Raw genomic sequence first — 15,763 nt, 5'->3', positions numbered from 1 at the left:
TTAAACTTGTCTTAAGCCATTGATTCATCTTCAAATGACCATGTTAATCATTTCGACATAACATCGTGAAACGCACACCTGCTATATCTACGAAGCAGTGTTAGAAAATAGCTGAAAAGTAAAACGATCACCTCATGACTGACACAATTTGAATTTACATAGTTTGGTGAACAGTTTGAGAAATACTTGTAATTTAAAAAAATATTAGCTTTAAAATATATAAATGCCCAACAAACTGACAGCTGGGGGTCTCTTCAAGAAAGGCTGGTTTAAATAAATAAAAAAATTTAAAAAAGCAGTTTCCAGTAAGCATTTTGTTTATTTTTCTCTTTTTTTTTTGCAAGGAAAACAAACATACATATATGTATATACACTAACATTATATGGAAAAAAGACTATGTTCTGTATTTTGCTGCACATCTTTATGGCCAAAAGGCTTCAAAGATCTGGTGATGCTATAAAGCACAATAAACAATGGTACATGACATTTGGTGGTGATTCAACAGTTTGAACATCTTGTACCCCTTATAAGTTTAATCATCTATTAAAACACTAAATACAGCTACGTTCTAAGTGTCATCAGTGCAATACGTTTAACAAAGAAACATTACAGCTTGGACCTTTTAGTTTCCAACCAATAGCACTACACATGTATTTTATTCAAGAAACTGCACTCCTGCAGTATAAACTCAAAATTCAGGAATACTTATTGTATCTATGGCATCTGTGTAGAAGCAGGAACGGGAAAAAAAAATCTTCCTCCATGTACATTTAGCTAAAGTTCACCCAAATTTATTTAAATAATTCATAGTGCTCCCAGAGTTTTAATGGAAAGTTGGATGATGAGGCTTCACATAGTCATGGTGGTGTTTAGAGACAAAGGAGACAGTACTGTGATTCACACCAAAACAAACAGTACATTAAACAACTTTACCCAAGACACAATAAATAAAACATCCTGAGATCAATATTAGTCATTAAAAAGTTAAAACATGATTTAAAATGTTCACAAATGGTCTTTGATGTCATCTGTGTGTCAGCAGGAGTGCTGACTCATCGATGAGAGAACACTATGTCCTTTCTTAAGCCTGGAGTGGCTGCATTCACACTGCAGGCAAATGAGGCCCAAATTCAATTTTTTGGGAGTCAAGTGACCAGATCTGATTTTTCAAAAGCAGTGTAAACACTCAAATCTGGCCCAAATCTGATTTTTCCAAAAGAGATTTAGGCCACTTTCAATGCGACCTCAGTGTGAACGGTCAAGGAGGATTTAATGCGCTTTTGATACATTGAAGTCACTTTATAGCAACAGCTGTAGGCAGCATTAAGTGCTGCGCTGCACAAAAACATGAGGCTAAAAGCATCCAATCAATCCATTTTCTGCACAGGAACATGGATTATCCATATATTTGATATGTGAATTATGTAAATAGATTTAATGTCTCATGCGGGCACTGCACGTGTGTGACGTGATTGTTTCCCCGTGTGCTGATCTGATGTTGACATTAACAGTTGTTTGTTAATAAAGGCAGGTTTACCACGAAAACAAGCATAAATATATAATTTGTATGAGGGGGAAAAAAAGGTTTTAAACCATCAGTTTCGGGTCGGGCACGGATATAAATACCTAAAGTCTGTCGGACCTGTAGGTTTTAGTTTTGCTCTGTCAGGTTCGGGTCAAAGCTTAAAGGTTCATATCATAAATGGTCTGTGTTTAAAAGCAAATCGGCACCGCAAAAAAATGTCTCTTTCTTTCTCCTCCACCTGCTCATTCATTCTCTGGCTCCACTGCACAAAAACTTTAAGACAAACGTGACAATTTCCATGCGGGTCAGATTGGAGCCACATACCGTTCACACTGGAGTCTGATACAGGTCACATTTTAGATGGTAATGTGAACAGACAAACAAAAAAATCAGATCTCAGCAAAAAATGGTAATTGAGCATTAAGGCTTGCAGTGTGAACGTAACTAACGTGTATTCAAAGAAAGCTTTAGTGTGAGATATTTGATCACAAGCCAGACAGCAGATGGCCAAAGGCTTGACAGTGGAGTGGGTGAAAATATCAACATATGCAAAGCAATATGAGGTATTAATGTTACATTAAGGCTGCTGCTCAAATAAAAAGTGGTAGGTCTGATCCACGACGTGTTGCCTGGCTGAGGACATGCGGTGTACCCATCATGTGCGGTATCCATCTTAGTGCTTCTGTGTTAGAAGTTGTGCTTTAGGACAGTCTGTTAGAGCAGTGGCTTCTCAACCTACTGTCAGTGGGTTGCAGAGATCTGCCTGTGGACAAAGGACATTACAGTGCTTTTATTTTGAAGGGGTTTTGTTTTTAATAGGGTAATGTGGTCCTATCATAATTTTGTGTGTGTGTGTGTGCGTGTGTGTGTGTGTGTCAGAGCAAAGAAGCACAGTTCTTCAGCAGCAATGGTTTAGCCAAATCCAGCACATCCAGATTGGGGTCAAGTGATCTTCCCAGACCCTCTAACACCATGATGGCAAATATGATGGAGGCAAAGTTACTCTCCAGCTTGACCTAGAAAAACAACAAATTGTAGATGCACCAAAATGTATTACTTTTCTAACCAAAAATGATCATTCTGAACTTTTAAATTAAGAAATTGGTTTTAAGCAAATCCAAGAAAAGCTTGTCAATAAAAACATCTTAATTTGAAGTGATAATAATCTCTTGATAAAACGCAGTATAAATATGTGCAGTTTTTGTTGAGTCATTAATACTTTAGCAAAACAATTGCGTTCCATGTACGGAAGACCCTAAATCTACATTGTTCCTCTGAAATTGTGATGAAAGTCCACTCCAGCTTCGTGTCCCAAATGTTATTGTTAGCTTAGCACAGAGATTCACTAGCTGAGCAGTGTCAAAAGGGCAGTGTTATGTAATAATTTTCAATTACTTAACTGGTCTTTACAGAAAGAGCAGAGGAGAACATTTATATATTGCTGTGTAATGACATGTCTCACCTTGTGCTTGATGAGTAGTCCAAACACTCTGGAAAGCAAGTCTGCCACTTGGATCTGCAAACAGAACCAAAAGCACTGATAAGACCAGCAGTAAAAAGCCAGCGTGTTATTACAGCCCTTAACTCTCTGTGTCAGATCTAACTAGGAGCTGAAAGCTCCTCCAAAGATGATAGTCTACAAGTTAACACGCAAATCCATAATGTGATCATCCCAAATGTGGCCATAAACCCTTGTGTGCCATGGAGCACCATCATAGAGGACCAAGTTTCCATGGTAGGGAGGAGGATTGATTGGTGTGTGCGCACCTTGCTTCTGCGAGGTTGTGCTGTTGTGTGAAATATCAGCACTGGTGTGATTATCTTTAAGTAAACAAAATGTCATGTTGTAGAAACCAGTTTATAACATTTGAGCTATGTGACAATGAGCAGGGATGTCCAAAATTGTCGGCTACTTACGTTCTGGCCGCCGTCTACTCTATTTTAATTTTTTTTAATCTCCTCTTGCCTTCTACTCCTAAACATGTTCATTAATTATTCTGTACCCATTTTGCACTGAAAAAATAGTTAAAATCCATGAAAGATTGAAATTTTCAACACTAAGAAAGTTTTGTGACCGTTTTGTCGGCCATTTTCTAAATCTCACGCAGTCTCATGAGAGTTCATCTCAAGTGTCACCAAGCACACACCTCACATTCTCTCATCTGCAGGAAAAATCACCTCCTGAAGCACTGAAAAGTCTGATATTGGCAGGGAGATGATGAATAATCAGTGATGCCACCCAAACGTCACAGCCAGCCATCAATACTGGGCTTTGTAACAAAGAAAAGAGTCACAGGTATGAAAGAATATTACGAAAATCCCAAATATAAATAAGGAGGGGGGGGGGGGGGGGGGTGCAGCCCATTTCGTAACGTTTGTGCTTCATTCAAATATGCTTGTGTTAGATATATTATGTATATTGATACAACCAAATATATTACCAAAACCAACTCCAGGCAAACCACACAAAAATGATGTTAATCATGCAGATATGTTACAGTGCCAGACAGCATTCTAACAGAGAACTACTAAGAGACCAAGTACCCATACTACTGGATAAGTGTGTACATTTTCAAATGGAAAGAGGTAAACTGATAATGACGCTCAATTCTTTGTCATCATTATCATGGATACCAGATTTCAGCTTGTAAATGCATCATGCAAACAAAAACTAGGTGAGAAAATACATCATGCTAAGAAAAGTGTTACAAAATAGACAGAAGAAAAGCCACAATTACACTAATATAATGCACCAAAAGTTACCATATAGCATAATTTTTGCTAAATTTTAGGTGTCTAGGTGTCGCGCATCTCCAGTCACGCCTCGAGTTTTAGCCTGCTAATTTTTTTTGGCTTGCTGCTTTTTTTTCGGGACATCACTGAATGAGTATTATTTTGTTGGAAGTAGGTCAGAAGATAGTCCATTGTGGTCTTAAAGAGGGGGAAACCATGACTCATCAACAATCCTCAAACCATGAATTGAGACCTAAATTTGGTTAGGTTTTATTGTTTAAACAATGACTCAGAGCTTCGAAGTGTGAAGAGGGAATCAAAGCTGTCCTTTTATCAGTAGCTGCAAAACCACTAAATCAGATACATGAAAAGGAAATGTTGCTGTTTACCTTCCCCAGAGACAGTGTGTTGCTGACGGCGTGATCCACCAGCTCTCCCATCTCCTTCTTAAACTTCAGCACATCCTGACAGTCGTTCTTTCTGGCATGATGCAAAATAAGCTCTGCCACTCGCTCCCCCTGAACACAAAAGTAATGAAAGCTGCAATCTTTTCCTAAAAAAAAAAACATTTTTTGAAGTTTATCACCTCACATCCTCTCACCTGCTTCAGCACCACAGCTGTGAAAACGGCTTTGAAGTTGGCGAGGTCGCTGTCGCTCAGCTGGGCCACAAGGCCGGCGTCCAGCAGCACCAGTTGGTATGGACACGGCTCTGGTCTGACGCTGACCACCACCGTGTCCCACAGGTCAGTGAGGGTGGTCTTCCCTTGACCCTCTCCTGTGGAGCTCGCACTGACTGAGGGACCAGAGTGAGGCCCCCGACACTGGACGAGTATGTTGCCCGGATGGAGATCACTGTGAACAAAGTTGTCAACAAAAACCTGAAAAACCAGCTGAGATCGGCGTTCTCTACAAACATCAGACAGACCAACAAATGCAGAAAGACAACTCACCATTTTCAGCAGCGTGTCAACACCCATTCTGGCTATTTTCTGCTTCACCTCCTTAGAAACATCAGCGCTCAGGTACTTCGAGATTGGCTCACTCTCCTGGAAAATACAAAAAACATGAGAATGTTTTAGGAGTAAATCAACCGATACCAGCATTGGCACATCGCTAGGGCTGCTCGATTATAGAAAAAATTATTAATTTAGTTCTAAGTGAAATCACGATTATTCAAAAGATTATCTGTCAACCAAAAGTTATTTATTTTTTGTACAAAACAATGTAAAATATATATTTTTAAACATAAATAAATCCTTCAAACACTAAAATCAAGTATGTTCACTTTATCACAAAACAAAACACTTCTTGCACGTGATGTACCGATTAATCATAAGGCAGTTAAAAATCAATTTATAGGTATCACGATTTACATTGGTACTGTGAAAATTGAATCGCAGAGAACAGCAGAGGGCACTACATATATATATATATATATATATCCTTCTCTTGTCCAACAGTGTTGGCGGCGGGCGGAATCTGCTACTACTTTCTTTCTGGCCGCCTTCTACTCTTAAACATGTTAATAAATGATTTCTTACCCCTTTAGCGCCGAAAGAATATCTGTAATATTACGTGAATATCTGTGGGAGTCACGTTTTTCTATTAGGTCTGTCTGCTAGCACATAGCATATCTTCTTCACTGCTAGGATAGCTGCATGCCAACCGACCACTGGGCTACCAGCGCCCTCTGCTGGTCCAAACAAATATCTGATGTAAATACAGTGCAATTACTTTTTTTTTTTTTAAAGTCCAATTGTTTAGGCACAAAATACATTTTCAGTTGCACTATCAAAAAGAAAAAGAACTATTATGCAGTTTTGCATTGTTTACTATAGCACCAGAATTTAAATTAAAAGGCTTCTTCATTTGTATTATTTCTTTATTTATTTCATTCAAGATTTATTTTTAGTTAAATTGCATTGTTTTGAACAGTTTATCAAGGGATTAATTTGACAATGAAAAATAAAAGGAAAAAAGTACAGTATTTTTTCCAAAAAAAATGAAGGAATATTTTTCAGTCATCATTTGTCTACAGTCCCAATATGTAAAATAAATCGTGAGCGAATCGTATCCTGAACCCAGTATCGTGAATCGTATCGGGAGTTAAGTGAATCATTACATCCCTAGTGATGTGTCTTTGCTCTAGGTCTTTATCATCAAACCCAAAGTGTTCCGAGATAAGATCATTTGGCTTGCAATGCTATTTACCAAGAGTTTTTGCTGTGTTTATTCTGCCATGTTTCCAGACCACTAGCAACAACTTTTCTTGTGTTAGTCTGCAGGCTAGGCTAGCTTTAGCTTTGAGAGGGGCGAAGGGGAGGGACTTCCATGCACGTGGATTAAACAACTCAAAGTTAGTATTATTAATGTGTTTGCCAAACTTTATTCTTTGTAGATATCCGAAATCTTGGAAGTTCATTTTATTTAGCAAATAAAATATATGTATTACAAAAATTAAAAAAAAATATGAATAACTTTATAATATTTTTTCTGGATTATTGTATTTTTGTAATCGTTGGGTGTAATAATCAAATTTTATCTTACTCATTATTTTAAATTAAGTTTTTATTTTTGACATACATTTTTGTTTAATTATAGTTTTCTTTTTATTAGTACCGGTATATCACAGTACAATTTATATCTACCTTTTAATTGTATCTTACTTTATTTTTGACATACATTTGTTTAATTATGGGTTTTTTATTTATTAGTATTTTTTTTGTTTCCTCACATGAGTTAAAAACAAATTTCCTGAAATTTCCAAAAAAAAAACACAGAATTTTAAAAAATCTATGTGGAAAACACGGAATTTGGAAAAAAATAAAACGCATATTATTTAAATGTAGAAAATATTTCGTAAATCTAATCGTAATCGCAATATCAAAATCATGCAGTGCTAATAAATATGGCCATGATCAATGGAGCAGATTAGCTGTATTCACTTTGAAACTATTTCTCCAAAAAATGTTTCTCATGTGACGGTGTCATGTATTACTGTTATAACGCATTATTAAAAACAACTCCTGACCCTTGTGTACTCACTTCAAAGGTTTCAACCAGGATATTCCTGGTGACATACGGTCGAAGAGGAGTCGGGAACTTCACATATTCAATGTTACTAAAGTTTTCCCGGAAGCGCTCCATATTTCTTGCCTCATAACGGAGATCAATCTGAAACAGAGATAAAAAGGTTAATAAAGACTGAAACCAAAAACTTTTAAAAATCTAAATTGTTAAAATGACTGTCAAAGTGTGACCTCTTGTATCAATCACTGGAATCTTTGACCATCTGTCTCAAATTGGTCATGTACAGTGAACGTAAACGCGAAAGTGGTTCTTGTTCTACCTGCTTAGTCATTAGCTTCTCAAACTCCTCAACAATCTCAAACATGCTGAGCCACTTCAGTCCAGGCAGACACTGCAGAAGCCAACATCCTGCTTTCATCAGGAGCAGGTCAATCTCCACCTGTCTGCGGATGCCAGGATGCACCACCTTAAAAAGCCCCACAAACAGATGAGGATTATTATTTACAGCTAGAGCAACCTTCTAGTCTAGACATGGTCAACAAACATGAGATGTTGCTGTAGAGCCATTCAGGACATGTTGACACAAAGATACGGTTGTACTTTAACACTGGGGACCTCTGTTCATACTGCATTAGGCAGCACATACTGTTGATACCAACACATTACAAAAAGTTAAGAAACCTAAATAACATACAGTATATACTGACTGAGGTGTTGAAAACAAAAGAAATTTAGTGATGTATTGCAATATTTTGCAATTATCGTATCAGTCCAAAACAATGTACATAACATTTTTTTATAATGTTTTTTAATGAAAAAAAAAACATTTAATTGCGCTAAGCATGTAGTAAGTAAACTTTATAGAGCGCTTTTCACAGGTAAAAACTGTATAAACATTTCAGTATCATCCCATCTAAAGAGAGCATAGGAAAACAGTAACAAATAACATGGGAGACAAGAACAGGAGAACATATGCATAGGTGTCAGTGAACCACATCAGAGTAGGGGTGGTCTGATCCGATATCAGCCTGAAAACAAATATCGAATTCAAATTTCCAATTCATTTTTTATTCAATTGTAGAATACTGTAAATATTAAGTTGAAGGTTAAAATGTATGTAACCGATTGGTTACTAATTAATGGGTCAGTTTTTCTCATACCTACTGTTGCTGACTATTGTTCTCTGTTTAAGTAACATCACTCGATCAAGCTTTCTCTAACATTCTACACTACAAAATAAGTAATAAAAGTATGTATGATTCATGTTGATATGGTATTGGACAACACGCAAGGCTGCAATATCGGTATCGTATCGGAAGTGAAAAAGTTGCATTGGGACATGCCTAAGAAGTACATGGTAACTAACTCTTATTCAAGTACCAATATCAAAACAACTTGTATGTTTATCAAACTGTCAAATCACTAGAGTTGGGCATCATTTGGATTTTTACCGATTCTGATTCCGATTCTCAATTTCGATCCCTGTTCTAAATGATTCTCGATTCCGATTCTGTGAGTTGTGCAGGTCAACAGGTCACAGATTTCACAGGATAATTTTCTAATTTGAAAAAGCCTTTAAACAGGATTTTTTTATTAATTCACTTACTTGATAGTTTAATTTGGTTGCTGTAATGTAACAAGGGTATTCAATTACAAAGGTCCCAACTGTAACCGTAAAAGTGAAACTTGCTGAAATAAAACTACAAACAAGTTGGCAGCAGTCAAAAAAAAAAAGAGCTACAGCCCAGGTAGATGTGAAACTAAATAAAACAAACTCAAACCCTGGAACAGTCATGTGACAAATCAATAGTTCTTGTTGAGAACGATTATTATTATTCTGGATACAGTGGAAACAGAAACTATAAAAATAGTTATATTGTGAACCTATTTATATTGTAGGGAACATATTATATACATAAATGTAATTGGAGTCTAAAGCCACAAAAAAACCAACTTTAAAAAGAAAACAGACTAATACAAGTCCTCTTTACTATTATATGGGTCATTCTGCGCTTTAGCGTCTTGCCGTGATGACGCGCTGGTGACGACATAATCCAAGATGGCGTTGGCTCGGACTACAGCCGACAATATTTAATAAAAGCCTTAAAAGACATGGATATAATGAAAAGAGAGGCTGGACGGAGGCATAAACATGCAGACTTTCACACGGACACAGACTGATTAAACACACACGGACCTCGGTAATCGGAACATGCTTCATCGACTGGCAGGCACTAGGACCCAGATGCCGAGTAATTGTGTCCCCGTACTGCATTCACAGGTTGTAATATCACCAAGTTTATAATTTTACCGGTTGTTAGAGCTACTATCTTTACCAGGGAACAACTATTTAAATCCTGGTGATTGTTTTCTAGAGTTTTACTGGGCTTTTTACCGGTGATTAGTTCCCATCTCCCTTCTGCTCCGCCGGACCAAACTGGAACCGTACACACACACGAACACACACACACAGAGACAGAGAGAGAGAGAGCAAGCCGCGGAAACAAACTAGTGCGGGCATTTAGGAATCGAAAAAAAAGAATCAAAATGCAAACATCTTTGTAACGGTTCTGGAACCGGATGTTAGGAACCGGTTCCTTTTTGGAACCGTTTCTCGGTGCCCAACCCTACAAATCACATTTTCCAAAAGAGTTTAACTTTTGCTTCTTCAACAGATTCTAATTCTGTTAACTTCTTAAATTCTTCAAAAAAAAGTAACGAAAAGTGTCCAGTACGTTTTATGAAAATAAAAAGCAATCAACTTCCAAACTAAAATGCGTTAGGGAGTGAGGTAGTTTAACAAGGTCTGATGTAGCAATGTGACACAGCTTTTTGATTTCCGATACGATACCGATATTGCAGGCTTGCGTTGGAGTGCAGGAACGGAAAATTTTATCAGAGCGCCTATATCGGTGATTTTAGATGCAGTCCAATAAAATCTGATAATCGTTTTCTGGCTGGTATCGGACTGATATTAATATTGGATTGGGACACCTATAGTACTTCTCTCAAAAAAAATCAAATAAACTATTTCGTACCATTTTGTACTCGCAAAGGTGAAATTTGTCATTTTTAGTATGGAGATATATTGCTATGTATATTGTAGTATTTAGTATCGGGATGTATCGTATCGTGGCATGCAAATGGTGAATTGCATGGTATTATCAGATTCATGGCAATGCACAGCCCTAATATATACAGGACAGCTGCATGAATATACAGATATTTGTATGTATTATGTCATATATTCATCACTATACATACATTTAAGAGAAAAATACATAAACCATGGGAGTCTGACCTTAACAGCCACTGGAACCATGTGTTCTTTCCCAAGCCTGCTCTCCTGATGATGCTGGTCCTCAAAGACCCTCTCTACTGGACCACGACCCAAAAGCTGCCATAAAACTCTGGTCACATCTCTTAGACCAGGAACTTCCCAGGCCTCCAGCATATCATTTCTCTCCATCTCCTCAAACACAGCCTGGAAGGATGGATCATCTACATGGTCCACCCTGGCCCAGCCACGGTACACCTGGGCAACACACCCTGAGCCCACGGGCTCTTTGCTGTCAAAGACCAGAACTTTGGCCCAGGCTTCTCCAAAAGCCCTCCTCAGACACAGCTTGGTGTGGGCCCAGGAGTGAGGACGCACCCGGACGTGGAGCCGAGAAAATTTCTCGCAGAACTGCTGGGAGAAGATGTCTCTCCTGGTGCTGGCCCACTGTCCCAGCTTGATGAAGGTGGGCCCAGAGCTCTCAGTCACCCACAGCAGAGCATCCAGCCATCGGGACGCCCAGCGGGTGGAGACCAAAGCCAGGGGGCAGAGGAGGATGACGGGACCAAACTTGAGAAGCAGAACCAAAGCTCGGATGCTGACACGGAGAACAAACACCAGCTTGTGTACTTGGACTCTAGCCACAGACTTCCTAGTAGTAGAAAGCTGCAGGGCTGCTTCCTGACATGTGGCTGCCCGGGATGCAGCACCTAGTGTCCCACAGCAGAGCAGGGTCACTCTGGGTAGGTGTGTGATCAGCACCCTGAAGCTGGATCTGTGGAGCAGCCTGGCTCTGACCGAGGAACCTGCTGTTTGTAGGCCCAACCTCAGACCGCGGACCAGAAGGTTCATCATTTCATCAGATGATGGCACAGCTCTCACGGTCCGAACGACAAGGTACCATTAGTATGTTTGTGATCGATTCACTGAATGATATGAAAACAACGACCTCTCCATGTCACCAGCGGAGCTACAGTAACTAGTAGCAACGCTGTGTTTTACCTTCCTCTGCAGCTGCTGTGCTTCTCTGTAGAAAGCAGGACTTAAGTTCGTTTATAGAATGGAAGAATGTAACTGTTATTTAGCCTGTATTTAGTTAACCAGCTGCAAACCACGCGTCTATGATTGAAACAAACTGTAGGTGACGTCAGTTCCGCTAATCACGTAATACACGTCATCTTAAAGGGGTCATGTCACGTTTTTGTGTCTAAAATAAATTAGTAAATTGAGTCAACAGCAGCTTATTTATCATCTGCTTTTGAAAGTATAACATTTTTTAATACCAATGTGATACAATGAATCACAACAAAAAATCCTAATGTATCCCAACTAAAGACATTAGCACTGCCTTGGCCACAGTGTTTTAAGTGGGAGCTAGGGCTGAACGATATATCGTTATCGTATCTATATCTAGATATGAACTTTCAAGATATGAATATCGAAAAAAGTAACGATATAGACGATATAGATTTCTCCTCTTCCCGCTCGCCCTGCATACAACTCTGGCAGTTACAACAAACATCACTTTAACGAGTGCCCTTGAATGCACCGCTAAGGCCAGCGCGCACACACGACAGAGACAGCGGATAAATTAAAAAGAAAGAAAGAAAGAAAAAGAGTACGGGAGATAATGCGGCCGGTGGCAGTGCAGAATCTGATTTGGTGCCAAAACATAGATCATCCTCCATAATTTAGAGGTATTTTGGATTCAGAAAGGACGATGTTAACCAGAGTGAGGTGTTGTGCAGGTCGTGGTTCGGACGCTGGACAAGCGTTATAAAATACCATCCCGAACACATTATAATCAAGTGGCCATTCCGAAACTTTATAATGAGTGTAAAATGAATGTTGAATCCGTGCTCCATGATATTGATCATTTCGCCACAACCACGGACCTGCGGTCGAGCCGGACAACCGAACCTTACATTAGTTTAACGATCCATTTTATTACTACAAACTTCGAACTCCAGACCCGCTGTCTGCAGACATCATTCTTCCCCGGGGAGCATACCGGGGATAATATAGCGGAGGAGATGAGAGGTGTGTTAGCAGACTGGAACTTGAAGGAGGACCAACAAGTTTGCGTAACGACTGATAACGCATCGAACATGATAAAGGCTTTGGAGGTGAATGGTTGGACGCGCCTTCAGTGCTTTGGACAAAGGCTACACCTGGCAATAGGTACGTTTTGCTATGTTTATTTTTATTTTTTAATTACTTTCAGACAGAAAGAGGTAGATGTGTGTGTCTGTGTGAGAGAGAGAGAGAGAGAGGAAACAATTTGCATTATTATGTGGTTATTTAGCTGTTGTAATATAATAATTAATTATTTTGTACATCTATTTGGCAAAGAATATGTAGAAGTTGTGCTGCCTGTAACTACCTCTGTTCTGTTAGTAGCAAATGCATTTTCTGTATACAGTCATGTGATCTTTTGAAGAATATAAATGTTGTTGCACTTCAATGCACTTTCAATGTTCCACCAGCTGCTGCATTTGTTATTTATTGTTAAAGCAGAGCTGCAGTAAAATGTTTGATTTTTAATTTATTTTTTCATAATTTATCTTAATGTTGATGACTGGCAGTGAGTTCTTAAAAATAAAACTGCACTTTCCACATTTTTTTGTATCATGATGTTTTTATTTTTCTGAAAAATGCCTGGTTTTCATCGAACCCGTTGTCATATCATATCGTATCGATATCGAGATATCTGGCATGAAAATCGAGATATGAAATTTTGTCCATATCGTTCAGCCCTAGTGGGAGCCTCCTGCCTCTGTCATCAAACCATCAACATCTGTGACAAACGCCTACAACATGAGACATGTTGATGGAGAGTTGGTTGAAATGAAATATTTACAAATAAATGTATTTTGTAGGGAGCACGATGGCTTAGCATGTCTGCCTCACAGCAAGAGGGTCCTGGGTTCAAGCCCTGGGGTGGACACTTGGGTCCTTTCTGTGTGGAGTTTGCATGTTCTCCCCGTGCTCCGTGGGTTTCCTCTGGGTACTCCGGCTTCCTCCCACAATCCAAAAAACATGACTGTAAGGTTGATTGGAGTCTCTAAACAGTCATAGAGTGTCAGACCTGTTTCTGTTACTGTGAAATAACCTGGAACTAAACATAACAACCCATAACAATAATTTTTTTATTTAAATGTTCACCTGCACTACTCATCAATGCACTACTGCACTATTATCTTATTATTATTGTATTTTTATTTTATTTCATTATTATTATTATTATTATTATTATTATTATTATTATTATTATTATTATTATTATTACTATTACTATTATTATTATTATTATTATTATCTTGTTATTTTTATTTAGTTTGCACATATTAGTCTAACTACTCTTATATTTATGTTTATACTTCTTTTTTTATTTATTTTTCTTTATTTTCTTTATTTTTCTTTATTCTAGTTGATTGTTATTATTTAATGTTACACTTCCTGAGAGAGCACAGGTCACCAAAAGAAATTCCTCATGTGTATTCATACACCCTTGGCCAATAAAGTTGATTCTGATTCTGATTCTGATTCTAAATTGCCCATAGGAGTGAATGAGTGAGTGAGTGGTTGTCTGTCTGTGTTGCCCTGTGATGGACTGGCGTCCTGTCCAGGGTGTACCCCCGCCCAGCGCCCTATGAGAGCCGGAGATTGGCACCGGCAGACCCCCGCGACCCTGATAAACGGGAATAAGCGGGTATGAAAATGGATGGATGGATGGATGGATGCCCTAACATCTTTTCACACAGACATTATGCTGCCTCTTCACACTAACTCATCCATATTTCACAATCACTTACTAAATTAATGGACTTTATTGTGTTTTAAATGAAAATATCAAGCAAAGCTTTTTGTCATCTTAATTTTCCCTTTCTTTGCATTAAGTCTGCACCATTGAAAAGGACAGTACAGAATGCTTCAGCAAAATGAACCATAACCATTAAAGCTGCAGGGGACGATCCCTAGCATTTTAAAACTGACTTGTTCTCATCCACTAACTCCAGTGTGCCCCCAAATATTTCTGGTGTTTTCACGGATTAAAAGTTGTGCCAAATCAATGCCACTGCAGTCACAATTTTATGGTTCGCAGAGCGTCGTCTAATCACAGGGACCTCCATAAAAAAAGAAAAACAAAAATGGCGTCAAGCAATCACTGTCTTCACAAGAAAAATGCAATAAATCAGAAGGAGTGAAGTAAAAACACTTGAAGAAACATTTCTACACATCTATGTATTCCCAAAACCTTTCCATTGTTTAAGTCACAAGGCAATTTGTCAACAAACCCAATGTTTGTAATGTAATGCAGTCAAAATCAAACTCTTGAGTAGCAATCCTTTCAATATAATGTTTGTATGCAAATTCTTCTGCTTTTCCGAAAGGATATCTTCAATTTACTAATCTATAAGCCTACACTGTGTATTTTCATACCTGTCAAGTATCCCATTTTGGCCGGGAAACTCCCGTATTTTACCCCTCTTTGCCGCCATCTTCCCGTATTAATATTTTCCCGTAAATATCCCGTATTTTAATGTAATAATAATTAAAAGATGCCTTTCTAAACTGAACACCGTCACTAGCCTCGCAAGAACTGCCACTTGAAATTGCCTGCGTGGCAGTTCTCGCGAGATTGTTGCCGACAGCGGCAACAAACCCGGAAACAACTCAGACGAGAGATGAATGAATGAAGACGTTCCAGTTAAAAAAAACAAAGAACTCGTGTAAATACGTTGTGAAATGTAACAGAGTTTACCTTCATAAAGAGCAGCAGGATGGGACACAGTTACACGTTCTAAGATTAATAACTGAGATTTTAGCGTCTACCACAGCGGAAGGAACCACGTAAGTCACCATGAAAAATCAGCCAATCACAAGCTCCACAAATATACACTGCTTTATAAAGTGTTAAAGAATGTAAAATCTGTAATAAATGTGTTTAATAAGTCATTAGTGAATACCAGAGAACCACATGAGTGAGCATGAAAAATTATAAGGAAATACAGTATGTAATGAAAGTAAAATGTAAAAGTACAGTATAACTTAAAGACAAGCAATTAACAGTAAATATGCAATGTGTTGACTTGTATATAAACTGTAAGTATATTAAATAAACACATGTGCTTCATATAACCATTTATTTGTTTTATTTAGGCTGTTTTATAATTTAGGAATTAGGGCTGAGT

At 38.2% G+C, this 15,763-nt stretch overlaps 1 protein-coding gene across 2 annotated transcripts; it reads right to left on the bottom strand.

Moving 5' to 3' along the window:
- Positions 1-405: 405 nt before the first annotated feature.
- Positions 406-11,704, bottom strand: adck2 (aarF domain containing kinase 2). Of its 2 annotated transcripts, XM_028448226.1 has the most exons (8): positions 10,593-11,704; positions 7,611-7,757; positions 7,307-7,435; positions 5,212-5,307; positions 4,861-5,139; positions 4,649-4,777; positions 2,989-3,042; positions 406-2,542 (listed from the first exon to the last, which is right to left on the bottom strand). In XM_028448226.1, exons 1-8 carry the CDS (start codon positions 11,421-11,423, stop codon positions 2,402-2,404), a joined length of 1,806 nt encoding a protein of 601 aa, XP_028304027.1. In that variant the 5' UTR covers positions 11,424-11,704; the 3' UTR covers positions 406-2,401. The 2 variants fall into 2 exon arrangements, with proteins under 2 accessions (XP_028304027.1, XP_028304026.1); XM_028448225.1 differs by having other exon boundaries at positions 4,861-5,307.
- Positions 11,705-15,763: the final 4,059 nt, after the last annotated feature.

Source organism: Gouania willdenowi, chromosome 6, assembly GCF_900634775.1.
Source record: "Gouania willdenowi chromosome 6, fGouWil2.1, whole genome shotgun sequence".
Taxonomy (NCBI): Eukaryota; Metazoa; Chordata; class Actinopteri; order Blenniiformes; family Gobiesocidae; genus Gouania; species Gouania willdenowi.
Note: the sequence above shows the minus strand (reverse complement) of the source record. Positions and strands in the feature narration are given on the sequence as shown.

Excerpts from the sequence above, each read along its gene's own strand:
- adck2 (XM_028448225.1), bottom strand. The coding sequence starts at position 11,423 with ATGATGAACCTTCTGGTCCGCGGTCTGAGGTTGGGCCTACAAACAGCA. Across the intron at positions 4,778-4,860 it reads CAGCTGTGGTGCTGAAGCAG|GGGGAGCGAGTGGCAGAGCT; the intron begins GTGAGAGGATGT and ends TTTTGTGTTCAG. Across the intron at positions 2,543-2,988 it reads GACTACTCATCAAGCACAAG|GTCAAGCTGGAGAGTAACTT; the intron begins GTGAGACATGTC and ends TTGTTTTTCTAG.